The 16,294-nt window shown below is 43.7% G+C and overlaps 1 protein-coding gene across 2 annotated transcripts in view; it reads right to left on the reverse strand.

Annotated features, from left to right (window-relative positions):
* The window catches only part of GMCL1 (germ cell-less 1, spermatogenesis associated), a 143,153-nt gene that overhangs the window by 69,632 nt on the left and 57,227 nt on the right, over nucleotides 1–16,294 (reverse strand). For both annotated transcript variants that reach the window (XM_083184541.1, XM_083184542.1), the window contains exons 4-5: nucleotides 6,384–6,480; nucleotides 1,745–1,842 (exon numbers count right to left, since the gene is read on the reverse strand). In XM_083184541.1, the coding sequence (XP_083040667.1) occupies nucleotides 1,745–1,842; nucleotides 6,384–6,480 (195 nt within the window). The remainder of the gene's footprint in view (nucleotides 1–1,744; nucleotides 1,843–6,383; nucleotides 6,481–16,294) is intronic.

Here is a 16,294-nt window from a genome sequence, read left to right on the forward strand (position 1 = left end):
ACAAGTTCTGTCCTGCTCCACATACAGACTCCTTCACATATGGAGCAGTATTCAATGCTCCTCCCTCGCTGTTTTGATTGCGAGAATGGTTTGATTTTGTCAAGAATGTCATTCTTCATGTCAAAAATCCAAAGCGAATGGTTCTCGCTGTATTCTATGCTCCAACAGTAAGCTTCAGCCTCCTTGCCATTGCGCTCTATGGGAAAAATAGCAGATCTTGTCGTAAGCATACTCAATGCTTTTTTTTTTTTTTTGGTATGCCTCGCCGACTTCTTCTCGTCATTTTTTTTATGCACTTATAAAAAAACTTTTTAACTTTTTTATATCTACAAGTATATTTTATTTTAATGATCTATATTATTTTCTTTTCTTTTTAAGCACCACATTAATATATTTTTTTGGGGGGGAGGAATGACCATGTATATACAAGTGTCATATCAGATTAAAAGTTGTAAAACTAACTGCGCTTGAGTGATAAGTGTCAGAAGGTTGCTACTGGGTTCCTAGGGTATACTACAAAATACCCTATAAATAAATGTGCAAACAAAAAATAATGGGTGGACACTCCTGTGCATCCCTTCACCATAAACAGTGGCCTAATACAGGTATACTGGACAAAACCCATACAAAAACACATAAAAAAAAAACCTGTGCTTTTCCTGGCGAAGCCTGCGACGCAGGTGAAATGGGTAGATTACAGAGAGGATCGATCTCCATACACGCCGCACTATACAGCTGCAGCGGCGGGAGAGAGTCTGCCGGCAGACACCATTCAACCCCTGGGGACTACCACCATCTATATACGGTACCTTACCCTCTATTTGGATACTGGATCCTATGCAGGAGTGCTGATTACAGCCCCTATTCTATTTTAGATTGAAGATATTCCGTTCATAGACTGAACTGCCTATGCCCCACAGAGGTTTGTGTGTGTGTGTGTGTGTGTGTGTGTGTGTGTGTGTGTGTGTGTGTGTGTGTGTGTGTGTGTGTGTGTTTTTAGTTGTATGGTTTTTCCAGTATACCAGTATTAGGCCACATCCCCTTATCGTTTACTACTGTGTATATACTTATATTTTTATATACACATATTTTACATTTATAATAAATTGTTAATCCCTTTATAAAAAAGACTTTGTGCATTATATCAGATTAATCAGCATAATCTCCTCATGCGTTCTAGATGCAATTTTGCCCAAAAAGACGCCAAATGTTAGCAGAGTTGCACAGGAAACAGGAACTACCGCTCCGTGGCGTATTTACGCTAGATGTATCATTATCTGTAGGGTACCCCAATATTCAATACTTCTCAAATTATAAATACTATTTAATCAGCACAATCAAGGTGGACAAAACAGTCTCCAAAAAAAAAAAAAAAAAATCTGTTTATCCAATTTAAGTTATTTTACCCTCATGAGGTTTCTTGTGTAGGAAAAACAGTACTGCAATATCATTATAACTTAATGACGGTAAAGCTTTTGCTTGTACCATCTGGTGATAACAAGCTTTCTAATATTAAACAGTGCGCAGATGTGAATAACTGAAGTCAGATCAAGCGGACAAACTTGCAGCACAGAAGCACAGCTAATGGGAGACAAATATCGGCATACGTTATGCAGAAGTCACGCTGCTGGTTCCAGTTAACATAAAAGCAGCTATACGGACTGTGCTGAATTCTCTTGTTACATTCTAATAACAGAATACATTTATCATGGGCAGAGAGGGAACACAGCACAGGAATACGTACCAGCTGTAGCATGCAGGCGGCTGCTAAAATGGCTATAACACGGCTGGGTTTTAGTAAGACGTCATCTCTGTACAGCGACCCAAATGCTACCTGCAGAGCTTCAAGAAGACAATATATAAGGACAGTGGGTTGAGAAGCATATACCATAGTACAGAATACATTTACACAACAGGAATACCCCGTCACACCGCCACAATAACTCGGGTTATTGCCAGGTTAATCCAGGAGGCAGCTCAATGTGAAAGGGTCCCCTAAAAATAACTTGGGTCCAGTAAACAGGGAATCCAACCCAAGTAGCGAGCAGGGTTGGTCCCGAAAAGAGAAAGTGTGAACAGGTGATATGGATCCTCTGATCCGGATCCCCTTAACACCCTATGGAGTGCTGGGTGAGCAGCATTTCAATCATTACAAGTCAAATCAATACCTTTTGTTAAAATTTTATATCACTTGTCTTCATTTTTATCCATCACATAAACAAGCCACCATTTCTTGTTATACACAATGGATATACAGTATAGCCAGGGCTTAAAGTGGTCTTTGAGAGGTGGTGGAACTCATTCCTGCTGCCACAACCAGAGCCCAGAAGAGTGCCAGGGTTTTTGGCACCACCTGCAAACTCTACATATGTACCCTACCTCCCATAGTTTACAAAAGGGACAGTGGTCTCACAAGGAAGGGGCATGGTCACACAATAGTACCCCCCCAATTCAAATTACTTTACACAGCAGACCAATCAAATTCACATTTCACCACATAGTAGTGCCCCTTATTCAAGTTATGCTACACAGCATTACTTCTTATGAAGGTTATACCACACAGTAGTACAGTACCCCTTACACAATGCCTAAACCAGTAGTACCCCTTACCAGGGGCACCAACGGCCCTACTGGGCCCTGATAAAATGAAGGGTTATGTCTAATGGGAGGGGGCATGGCCCCATGCCTGTAAAAAAAGACTTAGAGGTTAAATCGGCATTGCACACCCGCTCAGGGCGAGGGAGGACAGGCTGACACTTGCTCTCTTCCCTTATCAGTATGTGTTGGGCTGGGGAGAAAGGCTGCTGCAGCGGAAGTTGGTTCAATCTCTCTCCCTCTCTCTGCGCCAGGCTCTCTGCAACGGGGGAGGGAAGAGCGGGTCCCTCCATCAGACCAGGTCAAGAGTTTAAGTACATCAAAAATATCTGTGAAAGCCCCAGCAATGACCCAGGTTCAGCCTCTGGTGTAAAGGGGTTTTAAACTGCTGTGACATGGCTTGATATCAGTGTTGAGTAACCTGGAATTTTGGTTTGAAAGGAGCATTCATGATTGCAGAAGATTGTCACTAATGACAGTACGGTGTGTGTAGTCAATCATGATTTGAGGCAATAAAAACTCAGGCATACATAAAACACTACCAAGCCAAGAAATTATACAGAAATAGGTTTCTATTAACCAAAAAAAGCATACAAAATGGTGTGTGATGCATCAAGCAATAAAACGAGTGAAGTTGATAAGTGGCATATAGCATCCAATCAGATTCAAGATAATTTTATTCAAGAAAATTATATGCAAAATCTGATTAAGCATTCAGTTAGAACTAAATATTACACACACTGGATGAGTTTTACTAGAATGAGCAGCAGACTAGCCAATAGTACATTGCACTACCGCCATCTAGTGGACCTTTGTTATTTCATCTTTTAAAAAGCTGAGCACCAATTATTTGAATGGTGCCATTAGATATAGCTTACATTTGATGAATGAATGTACAGCGGGGAACAAGACTATGCAGTTCTTTCTGGACCAGTAATAGAGAACGTAAGCTGCAATAAATAACCCTGATCTTTCACTGACTTCACTGTGGCAGACGCAATAAAGGGACTGGATTTAGACAAGGGTGAAATATTCTGCAGCCTAAGAGGTCAGAATGGGAGGCAAACTGCCACTGGTCAGCTTAGTTCTAGTGGCAGAGTGCAGACCAATGAACCTTAGCTGCAGCTTTAAAGAGTGATCTCTACCTTTAGGACTTGCCACCAATCACTAATGTTTGAAAACTTCAGATAAAAAAAGATGGACATTTCCTACCACCGAGTCATAATATGTAAGCACTATGCTCAAACACCTGGAAAACCTACATTTTATGTGTAAATACATGCTACCAATACGATGGTTATCATTGGTATACTGAAAAGCATACACAGCATATGCAATAATGCATGTATAGGATTTTATACCCATTTTCCCAGCATGTGTGTGTCAACGACAGGGATGTAGACTTATAGGGTGGATTTCAATTGTTTTTCACCAGCATTTCAGCTCACGATCCCCGATGGCGGTGAGCTGGAGTATGGTATAGCGCAGGGCTGGGCAACACCAGCCCTCCAGATGTTAATGAACTACACATCCCAGGATGCTTTGCATTAGTTTTGCTATGTGGCCATGCTGAAACTGATGCAAGGCATGCTGGGATGTGTAGTTCATCAACATCTGGAGGGCCGGTGTTGCCCAGCCCTGGTATAGCGGCTCGACAGTCAGTCTACAGACATCAGAATCCTGACTGCTGGTAGTCTGACAGGGGGGCTAATGCAAGAAAGCCCCTTGCGGGCTCACTGTGCTCCCCACAGGTTATATTCTCCCTCTATGGGGGGTCGTGGAATGCCTTGTAGGGCATTTAACAGTTGGGAATCCGATGTTGGTATACAGACCATCGGAATCCCGACTGTCTGAAGGTCATCTGGCACCCGGTGAGCTGAAATGTGCCTAAACCTGACCATAATGAGTATGATGTGAGCAAAAATATAGATCAATTGAATATAACAATATGATCTCATGTGTGGAGTCAGAACCAGCTTTGGGCGGTGTCTGGATAACATACCCCGTGCCCTCAGCATGTCATAATCCTAGTTGAGAATACAGCTGAGGCAATCCTGATAAATCCAGACCTAACTCATTTGTTGAATCAAGCATTCCCATTAACATGTTACCCTACAATAGTGGTGGCCAAACGGATCTCACATATCTTCATCGATGTCAGCATTTTTGCGCCAGTCTTTTGGGCGGTGGTTGGGATGTCGGTGCCGGTAATGTGGCTGCCGGCATCCTGTCTGCTGGGCTGCTGAAATGGGCTGGGGAGGCCTACACAGATATCATTGTACCGGGCCCCAACATGTCTCCTGGGTAATATAAGATGTGTATAACACAGGATTGATACAGGGTCTCTGCCATGGTGAAACTTCTATGGATGTCTATTGTTACCACAGCAAAAAATGGACTAGAACAAAGTGCCTGTAGACATGACACAAAGAACAATAAGAATGTAAGCATTGGATAGAGTATGATAAATACAGTGTAATGCATCAATACCCTCCGCTTTTAAAGCCCGTAACTATAAATGGATGAACAATGAGATTATTAAATAGCAATAATTCTCACATTCAGCTCTCTGATATAGATGTGGACAGATTGCACTGATCTACAGAACTTTCACTTTGGACAAAAAGGAAGCAAGAGCACTAGCACGCGAAAGGCTATACTAAGCAATCTATGACATCACTGTTCTACAAGGGTAATATCAGACACATACTCAGGGACAGATTGCTGGATGTAGGGTGGTACAAGTTAAGGTGGCCATACATCAGAAAGATATTGTACCCAATCATACAATCTCAATTGATTGTAAGATGGATTGTATGCAGATTGTATGATTGTGCACACAAGATGTGCACACAATCAATCATAAGATGGATTGTATGACTGATTGTATGATGGATTGTGTGTAGATTGTGTGCACATCTTGTGTACACAATCTTACAATCAATCAGCAGATGGATTGTAAGACTGATTGTATGATGGATTGTATGCAGATTGTGTGCACATCTTGTGTACACAATCTTACAATCAATCAGCAGATGGATTGTAAGACTGATTGTATGATGGATTGTATGCAGATTGTGTGCACATCTTGTGTACACAATCATGCAGCATATGGATTGTATGACTGATTGTATGATGGATTGTGAGTAGATTGTGTGTCCAAAAACCACCAAGGACTGCCGGGGATTTCAAGGGAAATTGTACACAATCATGAGCGCAATCGATCTTAAGATCGATCTTTCTGATGTATGGCCAGCTTTAGCAGCCTGGAGGGTGGGGGGGGGGGGGGGGGGGATTGCCCCAGCAAAACATGTTACGCAGCTAGCAGAACTCATAGAAACTATAACTACAACAGTGCTTTACACAGACCCATAGGACTGCAGCAATACAGAAAGACCAGCACAGGAAACGCTAAAGGGCTGTATGGGTTGTTATACTGGCATATACGGCCTGCAATATATTGGGAGTCAACACACAGGAGACACACATAGGGGTCATTTACTTAGATGAGTTCTATTAAAGATGGGATTTTGCCCACAGCAACCAATCAAATTCTACTTATTTATTTAGCACCTTCTAGAAGATAATAGATAGCATCAGATGGCTATGGGCAACATCACGGGGGAAATGTGATAGGGTGAGAGAATCAGAAATGAAAATCATTTACATTTCAACAGATTTTCCAGACTCGTTGAATCACTGAATCGTCAGCAACATAGAGCCGTGACCCCATGCTGAGACGTTCGGGACCCACTTTTGCGACAGGACCCACAGTTTGACAACCTTACCTTCTGCATCAATATTGTGGTCCGGTATCTCCAGTTCTATCACATTCATGCTGGACTCTTTCCATGATCCACAGAACATACTGGAGAAGTATCCAGACTGTGGGAAGACATAACAGAGGAATATATGAGAATATTAAAAAAGTCAATATTTGGCCTCAAACCTACTTATTAGTATTAATACCAATAATAATAAGATATTTAGTAAATGGTAACTTAGGCAATATGCAGCTAATATATTCTAAAGTCTCTGCAAATGCAATTCAAAATGTGACATACAGTAAATTGTAATGCAAAGTGGATAAGGTTTACTCTCCACGATGATTGGGGTTGCCATCATTTCCCTTATAATCCGGAATACATAGGATTTGCAGCTCATGATCAGTCAGCTGTCTCAACAGCTCGACCATTGTCTTCTTTACGCAAAACTGGCTCCATTAAGTACATATTTAACGGTTAGGGAAAGAATGAAATCACAGTGCTAGGTCTGGCCAGACTGGAAGGTGTCCTAGCACTGCAATCCATTTCCTGGCCAAAAACTGCTTCACAGAGTGTAGTGCGTTCCAGTGCTTTGTCCTGAGGGAGATTTCAACCATTTTTGTACAAGTCTGGATGCTTTCCCACAAAGTTTCTAGAACATTTTGTAGTAATGATGATTTACTGGCCAGTATTCAATGCTCCCGATTCACAGTTTTTTTCGGCGAATCGGGCTGTTTTCACTCCTTATTCAATTTTCACACCCTATTCAATGTTTACTGTTCGCCGAAAGCGAACAGTGAATGCCGGCCAGTTCTCAGTTTCATGCTCGCTGCAATTCGCTGGTGTATTTCAATGGCATTTTCACTGGCATTCGCCGAGAGTGTATTCAATGCTAGGATGGCGAATTGCTTTCTCCCATAATTCACCATTTTGCATTCAACATCTTATTAAGGTGAACTGGAAAGTGATGTTTTAAAATAAAGGGGGGGGGGTTTTGGTGTAAAAAAAAATCAGATTTTTTTTTTCTGTGAAGGCGCATGCTATTTTTATTCATGTGCTTGAAGCACATTAATATATATTTAATTTTTATATTATTTTTTTAACTTTTTATTTATTTATTTTACACTTTCGCCAGCAGGGGGCCAGGAGCAGCTCATTAATATTCATATATTCACTGCACTCTGGTCCCGATTATTACATATGCAGGATCGGGACCAGTGAGTGCAGCGGCTCCTTATCCCAGCCCCCTGCCAGCTCTTGGGGGCTCTCCCTGTGTCCCTGCAAGCCCTCTCCTTAACCCCCTCAGGTGTCCGGTGCAGGCAGGGAGGCTTCCATCTCCCTGCCTGCTGACATCCCCCAGCCGCCAGGGGCTCGCTGCCCATGACGCGTTGAATAGGGTGACATAAAGGGCTGACAGCGAATGCTCCAGCCCTCCGGAACCCTGCAAATGTGCAGCACATCCTTAACAGGATGCGCTGCACATTTCGAAAACCAGCATTGAATACTGCACAATGCTGAGCCTTCTGGTACCCACTAAACCCCCCCATAATAATGCATTGACTGGCTGTTTGTCCTAGGATCGCATAGTTTGTCCTAGGATCGCATCCATCACAGGTAATGTATTTACCTAAAAATTGTGAATCCGCTTGAATATGTTCCAAAATGTCTGTACAAATTTGCTGTCGTTTTTTATGCACATGTGCAGACACTGTGTGCAAGTGCCCAGAGCGCTTGCACACAGAAGTCCAGGCGGGGGGCGTGGAGTGTGTGGGATGTCGGGCCACGGAATATGCTTATGGGAACGCCCAGCATTTCATGGGCGTTCCCATGGTAATTCCCTGATGATGCAGGTACAGGGGGCGAGCAGCTGTCATCAGCTTCCCACACAGGGTGCTCCCAGGTCTGAGACACCATAGAGGTGTCTCAGATCTGCTAGCGCTGAAAAAAACATTCAATGGTCACCGGGGTTTTGATGGCATCTGGGAGACTCGCAAGGCTGTGAAATACACAGCCTTGCGAGTCAAACAGAATAAGGACCAATATGTTAATGGTTACAATTCTGTACCGTCAAACATCTATGCATACAACAGTTTGCACTAAAGTACATCTAAACGGATGCATATATATCCGTGTGCGGCCGTGGTTGTATCTGCATAAGATATAGAACTGTACAGTGTTATCCAGTAGAACACTTTAATGTAACACTTTGTTTGCAGATACAGCCACACACAGAATATAGGCACACTGCATATCATTTTAATTAGCAGAAGTTGCTTGTGCATCATATTTACTAATTTTTTTTAATATGACATTTTACATGAAAAAAAAAAAAAGCTGGCGTTACCAAATCGCACCACTGGAGGGCAGTGTGAAGTGAAAGGAGGCTAGATGTATGTGGAGGGGTTGGGATCATTTGGTCTATTGCATTATGGTCGAAAGTCATTAGGTCGAATCCATTAGGTCGACATGACTCTAGGTCGACATGGGAAAAGGTCGACATGATTCTAGGTCGAAAGGTCATTAGTTCGACAGGTCATTAGTTCGACAAGGTCATTAGTTCGACATTGTCTATGTCGACATTCACAAGGTCGACATGGGGTTTTTCACTGTTTTTTTACCTGAATGTCAACACAGTCGACATGGACACAGTTTAAAGTGCACTGCATCCCCTCGCATCGCTCGCTATGCGTCGGGCACGGTGCCTCGCTACGCTCGGCACACTATTTTATTCTCCCACCACGCCCTAGTGGATGGTAGGGCATGAAATACCGCCTGTCGGCACATGTTGGCTCAAAAAACAGTGAAAAACTCCATGTCGACCTTGTGAATGTCGACATAGACAATGTCGAACTAATGACCTTGTCGAACTAATGACCTGTCGAACTAATGACCTTTCGAACTAGAATCATGTCGACCTTTTCCCATGTCGACCTAGAGTCATGTCGACCTTTTAGCATGTCGACCTAATGGATTCGACCTAATGACTGTCGACCATAATGCAGTAGACCAAATGACCGCATCCCATGTGGAGACATCTGTACAATGTATGTATGTTAGCATACAGAAATAATTGGTAGTTATTTTTTATAATTTAAACAAATGTAAGTTAACAAACCTGCTCTGCTCTTAAACTAATCATTTTTTATATTGCACAGGAAAAGTACAACTTTGAATGCTGTTTAACAGCAAACCATCTGTGTAAGAGGAGTGAAACTTGCAAATGCATTTTTTTAAATGGTCCAAGGTCAGTAATCCCCTATTCCCTTTTAACTCATGCAGTATTGTTAATTTCTATTTACAAAGACAGTCTCGTTATATAGCCACATACAATACTGTGTGGTGAGCTTTTTATAGCGACTATCCAGTAGAGGGCATCGGTGCTCTACCGTAATCATCCAGCTTCACACTGCAACTTTTTTTTTTTTTTTTTAAATCAAACTGACAATTGGCAGCACACACAAATACCCATTTCACATCGCAAAATGCAGGGTCGCGCAGGGACTTTGAAACTGTTCAGTCCCAATGCAACCCTGCCCTTTTCTCTTTTTGGCCCCCTTCAGCGAACCGGTAATATGCCGGTTAGCTAATGTCATGCAGGGGTGGGTGGAGCATCATCAGGGGCAGGGAAGGAGGCAGCATTTGGAGCTGATGCTAACCTAAGCACTGCCTCCTCCATCAGTGTAATAGGAACCTGGTTGATCGACACAATTACCTGTTTTTCCCCGGGTTATAATGCTGGGTTGCTGGACCCGATAAGCTCTTTCAGATATAGCACATATTACCGGGTCGAACCAGCAACAAATTGTCATGAACCCAGTAATTAGGAGCAATCTGAAAGGGGTATAAAATTGTTTTTTGTTTTTTTGGTACTTCTTTACTTTCACGGCGCCAGCATGGCGCCGCGCGTACTTCCGGGTTACGCTCGCCACCAAATAAGTAAAATAAACTAAGTTAACGCCATGCCAACATGGATAGTTCATACCTCCACTATCCATGTTGGCATGGAGTTGATTTTAATTAGCGTGGCGAGCGTAGCGAGCCACCGTGCCCGCAGCGTGGGCGAGCGAAGCGAGCCCCGCAAGGGGACTCTGACGCGCGGCGCCATGCTGGCGCCGTGAAAGTAAAGAAGTACCGTTTTTTTTTGTGATAAGTTAATTTTCTGCCACATCACAATAAATTTGTATACGTCCATCCACATCTTCTGCACCACTGCTGCAGAAGATGTGGCTCCCAAAGTAGGAACAAGACGACACCGCTTACTGACTGAATAAGCTAACTAGAAACATCCAATTACTTAAAAGTAGTCCTCAGCGGGGTGCTGCCATAAAACCACTGATTTTTCCTAAAAAGGATTTCAGTAAAAATCGGACTTGCTCTGGAGGTGGATAAAAAAAAAAGCTCTACAGGAAATCACCACATTCCACTTTCTGTCCCACAAACGAATAGCAAAACCCTCCGGCTGCAGAGATTTTTTTAATCTCATGCCCGCAATTGAATTCCCTTGTAACAGTGCAGGTTTTAGTGGCATCACACATTGGTAAATCAAAATAACTGAGGTACTAATTAAGTCACCTGTGCTCAAGCCTGCTCATCACTAAAACTGGGACTATTCGTGTGCCTTGAGGGCAGAGGTTGGTAATGCCAGTTTAGTGAAGTCAGTTCAGATAATTTAGTGTGCTCGGCTTCATGCCATTCCTTAACCGCTTGCCTGGCAAGGTCACATCAGATGCGACCTCACCAGAATGTTAGTAAACATCGATGTCAAGGTTAGACAAATCACCCTATAATATCGCATAGTAAAAAAATAGTTGCTAGGCAGGAATATTTTGATTAGATCTCTGGCAATCTAGTCAAAATCGCTGGTATTCACTGCTGAGGGCGATATACATTAGGCGATCTGCAATGACTACCAACCAAGTATGTTAATTCTAGTATAGTCAAAATCACCCATAGACAAAATCGCTGTTGTATCTAGTCAAAATGCTTAGTCAAAATCGCTTAAAGTCGCTCACTAGCAAAAATCGCTACGTGTAGACACCCCTTTACATGTGCTGAAAAAAATCACTGTGCGGCTTCAGGGGCTAATCTGCTTCCCTTACTTCCCCCCAGTGCCTCTTCTGCAGCCAATCACTGCTGACCAGTAAGCAGCACCTCACAGCTGAAGACATAAACAACCACAGGGGAATGTAAAAAAATAATAATAAAAGAAAGCGCCAGAGTTTCAGGTTTGGGAAGCTGAACTAGCAATGGTTCTGACCACGGATTTCAAGAAATAAAAATAAAAATGTATTGGATATATAAGTTTCAAACCCAACAATTTGAGTGGTTTTTGGAAATAAAATATTAGTCAGTGGTGAACAGATTTTAATTAATTTTAGGAGAAGAAAATACCCAGATACTGCCCAATTGCTGGCTACACAGAGTACAAAAGGTCCAATAACAAGCACTGGAGCCAACACAGATCATAGCCCGAAAGCAAATTTCCTTCCTGCAGCCATTTTTGCTTGCAGATAATGAAAAATACCTTGAATGAGGAATGGTTTCTCACTCCCAGGATTTCACAAGGAAAGTCAACCTGCTGAAGACTCATCAAGTGCAATGATGTCAAGAATAGAAACAGAGCCCACCAGCGAGCTGCTGAGCTGTATTAGGGAGTTCATCTGTCAGAGGTGAAACAAGTTGATGCATCTGTCACCTACAGATATTGTTCTATGGGCAGTATTCAATGTAGAAAATTCTCTGTGCATGGCGAGAGATTTTTTCTCTCGCCATGCACTCGCCGTGTTCCGGAGCCTCCTGCTCCCACTATTCAACGTATTTAAGACTCGCCGCCACGTGCGGCGAGTCTTAACCCCTGCAGCGGATGAGCGTCCGCGGCAGGGAGCTGACAGGGAGCCGTGGGACGGTGGCATCCAGGGAGATTAGTCTCCCTGGATGCCCCAGAACATATGTGGAGGGTAGGGGGCCCCCCCCGGGACCCAGGCAGCACAGGCTGCCCCCCCCTATAGCCAGCGGGGGACCCAGTATTCACTGCACCCGAACGTGCATCGGGTGCAGTGAATATATGAATATCTAATGAGCGGCTCGAGCGCTCCGGCCCCCTGCTGGCTGCACTGTGTAAAAAAAAAAAAAAAAAAATAATATATATATATTACAAAAAATATTTTTTTTTAATTAAATATATATTCATGTGCTATAAGCACATGAATAAAAATAACATGCCCCTTCACAGAAAAAAAAACCTGATTTTTTGACACCAAAATTAAAAAAAAAACCCTTTTAGATTAAAAGTTCACATTCCAGCTCTCCATCAAAAGATGGAGAATTTCTACACGGAGAGAGACGGCGAAAATCACTTAGAAAGACGGCGAATATTTCACATTGAATAGGGTGGTTCACTTTTGGAGAGCAAAATGCTCCGTCCAGGGCGAAAAAAAGCAAAAATTCTCCATAAAACACAGAGAATTTTTCTCATTGAATACTGCCCTATGTCTGACAAGTATAGACACATTGCCCACTGAAAGCTGACAGGATGTAGACTTGATCACCACGGCCAATGTGGCCTGTTTCATTATGCTCTGCTGAGATGTCATTTCATCAAAGCTGCCCAGGGAGCAGGAACGTACAGGAATCTTGGTCAACATGTCTTTTTTTATTTGTAGGCTTATCACACAATCCCTATAAACTGGGACACTCATGAAATACACAGTTCTGTGGCTGGCTGACTTCAAGCCTGTATTTCCCCTGGTTTCAATTTGCTAGAGAACTTGTGTAATACATGAGTTTCCCGGGTAAGGTATAGTATGGTGAGCCTATTTATTAGTCAAACACATACAGGGACAGTGAGACCTCCTAAACACTGGGCACTTTCCTATTTGAAACCTCTAAAGGCCCCCATACACTAGAACAATTTTGCATGATTTGGGCCAATTACGACCATTTGGGCCGATTTATATCCTTCGTAAAGTGCCACATCATTTGCGTTATCCATCCGATCCGATGCACGGTCCCGAGAGAGTCGGATAGGAGCCTCAAGGTTGGTCGGACCGCACCTGTGATATATCGGAATCAGATGAAAAAAGATTTTTGCGCATGCGATATACTGCAGAAAGTTTGACTGACATTTCCAGTCCCTCTAGCCCAGGGGTGGGGAACCTCCGGCCCGCGGGCCGGATACGGCCCCCGCACCCAGTTTGTCCGGCCCGCCCGCCTGCCTATATTACAGCCGCCCGCCCGCCAATACTACAGAAGTATCATCCGCCCGCCGGCTGCCTACATTTCATACCAGCCGCCGGGGATGGCTGCTGCTGCTGCCGCCGAGGAGATGTGCAGAAGACGCGCCCGCCAATCACTGCCGGCGCATCCCCTCCACAGCCACTGTGATTGGAGGGCGCGTCTTCTACACATCTCCCCGGCGGCAGCAGCAGCCATCCCCGGTGCCTGGTATGTAATATAGGAGGGCGGGCGGCTGTTAATATAGGCGGGCGGGCGGCTGGTATGAAATGTAGGCAGCCGGCGGGCGGATGATACTTCTGTAGTATTGGCGGGCGGGCGGCTGTAATATAGGGCGATAATCACCCTCCCTTCCCAGGCAGTGACTGACACATCCAGGGGTTGTCATTTACCCCTGGATTCACCCCCAAACAGGTTAATGTGATTATGTCTGATTCTCATAATCAGACATAATCACATTAACCTGTTTGGGGGTGACAGCCCCCCCTTCCTCCACACTGTCACTTTTTATGTCGCTGCCCTTGTGTATTATGCCCACATGTATATGCCGGTGCCCTGTGTATAATGCCCACATGTATATGCCGCTGCCAGTGTGTATAATGCCCACATGTATATGCCGCTGCCAGTGTGTATAATGCCCACATGTATATGCCGGTGCCCTGTGTATAATGCCCACATGTATATTCCGCTGCCAGTGTGTATAATGCCCACATGTATATGCCGCTGCCCTTGTGTATTATGCCCACATGTATATGCCGGTGCCCTGTGTATAATGCCCACATGTATATGCCGCTGCCCTTGTGTATTATGCCCACATGTATATGCCGGTGCCCTGTGTATAATGCCCACATGTATATGCCGCTGCCAGTGTGTATAATGCCCACATGTATATGCCGCTGCCCGTGTGTATAATGCCCACATGTATATGCCGCTGCCCTTGTGTATTATGCCCACATGTATATGCCGGTGCCCTGTGTATAATGCCTACATGTATATGCCGCTGCCAGTGTGTATAATGCCCACATGTATATGCCGCTGCCAGTGTGTATAATGCCCACATGTATATGCCGGTGCCCTGTGTATAATGCCCACATGTATATTCCGCTGCCAGTGTGTATAATGCCCACATGTATATGCCGCTGCCCTTGTGTATTATGCCCACATGTATATGCCGGTGCCCTGTGTATAATGCCCACATGTATATGCCGCTGCCAGTGTGTATAATGCCCACATGTATATGCCGCTGCCAGTGTGTATAATGCCCACATGTATATGCCGCTGCCAGTGTTTATAATGCCCACATGTATATGCCGCTGCCCTGTGTATAATGCCCACATGTATATGCCGCTGCCCTGTGTATAATGCCCACATGTATATGCCGCTGCCCTGTGTATAATGCCCACGCGTATATGCCGATAATTGATAATTTTGATATGGCCCCCGAAGGGTTTTAAAATTTTCCAAATGGCCCTCGGTAGAAAAAAGGTTCCCCACCCCTGCTCTAGCCCCTAATTCAGCCCATCAGATATATCATATGGTACAATTGTATATATATATATATATATGCGATTTATCTCGGCTTGATCAATTTAATGAGATATATAATTGCCTGGAATCACTCTCGGGAAGGTCCAGGGGGAGTTCAAGTGGAACTGCATCCAATTTCAGAATCAGATATATCACTGTAAGTAAAGCAGTGGTTCCCAAACATTTTTGAAGCACAGCACCCTAGAGCAACATTTTGTCAAGGCCCCCCTAGGCCAAACATTTCTTTTTAAGAAATTCTGAAACAAATATTAAATTAAGTAAGTTGTGTTTATGTCATCCTTAGGATCAATTATATGGCGACGGACACGATTTGCTTCTGTTTATACACATTTTATGATTGGCAGCCACCAGCACTGGTTTGATGTGTTACATTGGCCATAAATAATTTGAATTGGTCCTGGACCACCAACCTAGAACACCCCTGCAAGTGTTCTGAGGGACCCCAGGATGCCACAGCACACAGTTTAGGAACCACTGTAGTAAAGTATAAAAGATAGATAGAAATGGGTGGGATGAGGATAGGATAGGCATTCGGTGCTTACCTGTTTGCAAGTATATGCAGCCTAGCAAACAGGTCTGAGCCACGCCCTAATTTCACAACACATAAATCAGACATTTAAAAGTACCAAGAGCATGACTAGCTCACAAGAGAACAGCAACATGTGAAAATAGAATGAAAGGAGCCTTCCGTCATAAACCCAGGGAAAGGGGGGAGTGTCATGGTAGTCTGACGATATGCCTGAGAATCCAGATGACTGACAGTAATACTGGTGATATGCTCCATTTGGTAAGCAATTATTGCTTGATTGATTGAGAATAGTGTGGGTGGAGCAGATTTCCGATTTAGAACAATACAGCTCTTTGCAGCATTTATGACACGTCAAAAGCAGCTGGGTACGCTAGGATGGTCCAAGGTATCCAAGCATGAGTAGGAGTGGAAGGCATGGTGACGCAAAAGACCTGTGAAATAAAAGTGTGCACGCTAGTCCACATGTGTAGTAAAATTAACCAATCTGTCCACACCCTTGGCCTACACATTTCAGAAGAGTCTTCTATGCAGACACTGTGGCACCATCTCAAATATACTTTAACAGCTTTTCCCAATTAATAGGAGATATAGATCTGCGTATGAATGGCAGATCCATGCATCTGCA

The sequence above is a fragment of the Crinia signifera genome, chromosome 4 (genome assembly GCF_055691185.1).
Source record: "Crinia signifera chromosome 4, ASM5569118v1, whole genome shotgun sequence".
NCBI lineage: Eukaryota > Metazoa > Chordata > Amphibia > Anura > Myobatrachidae > Crinia > Crinia signifera.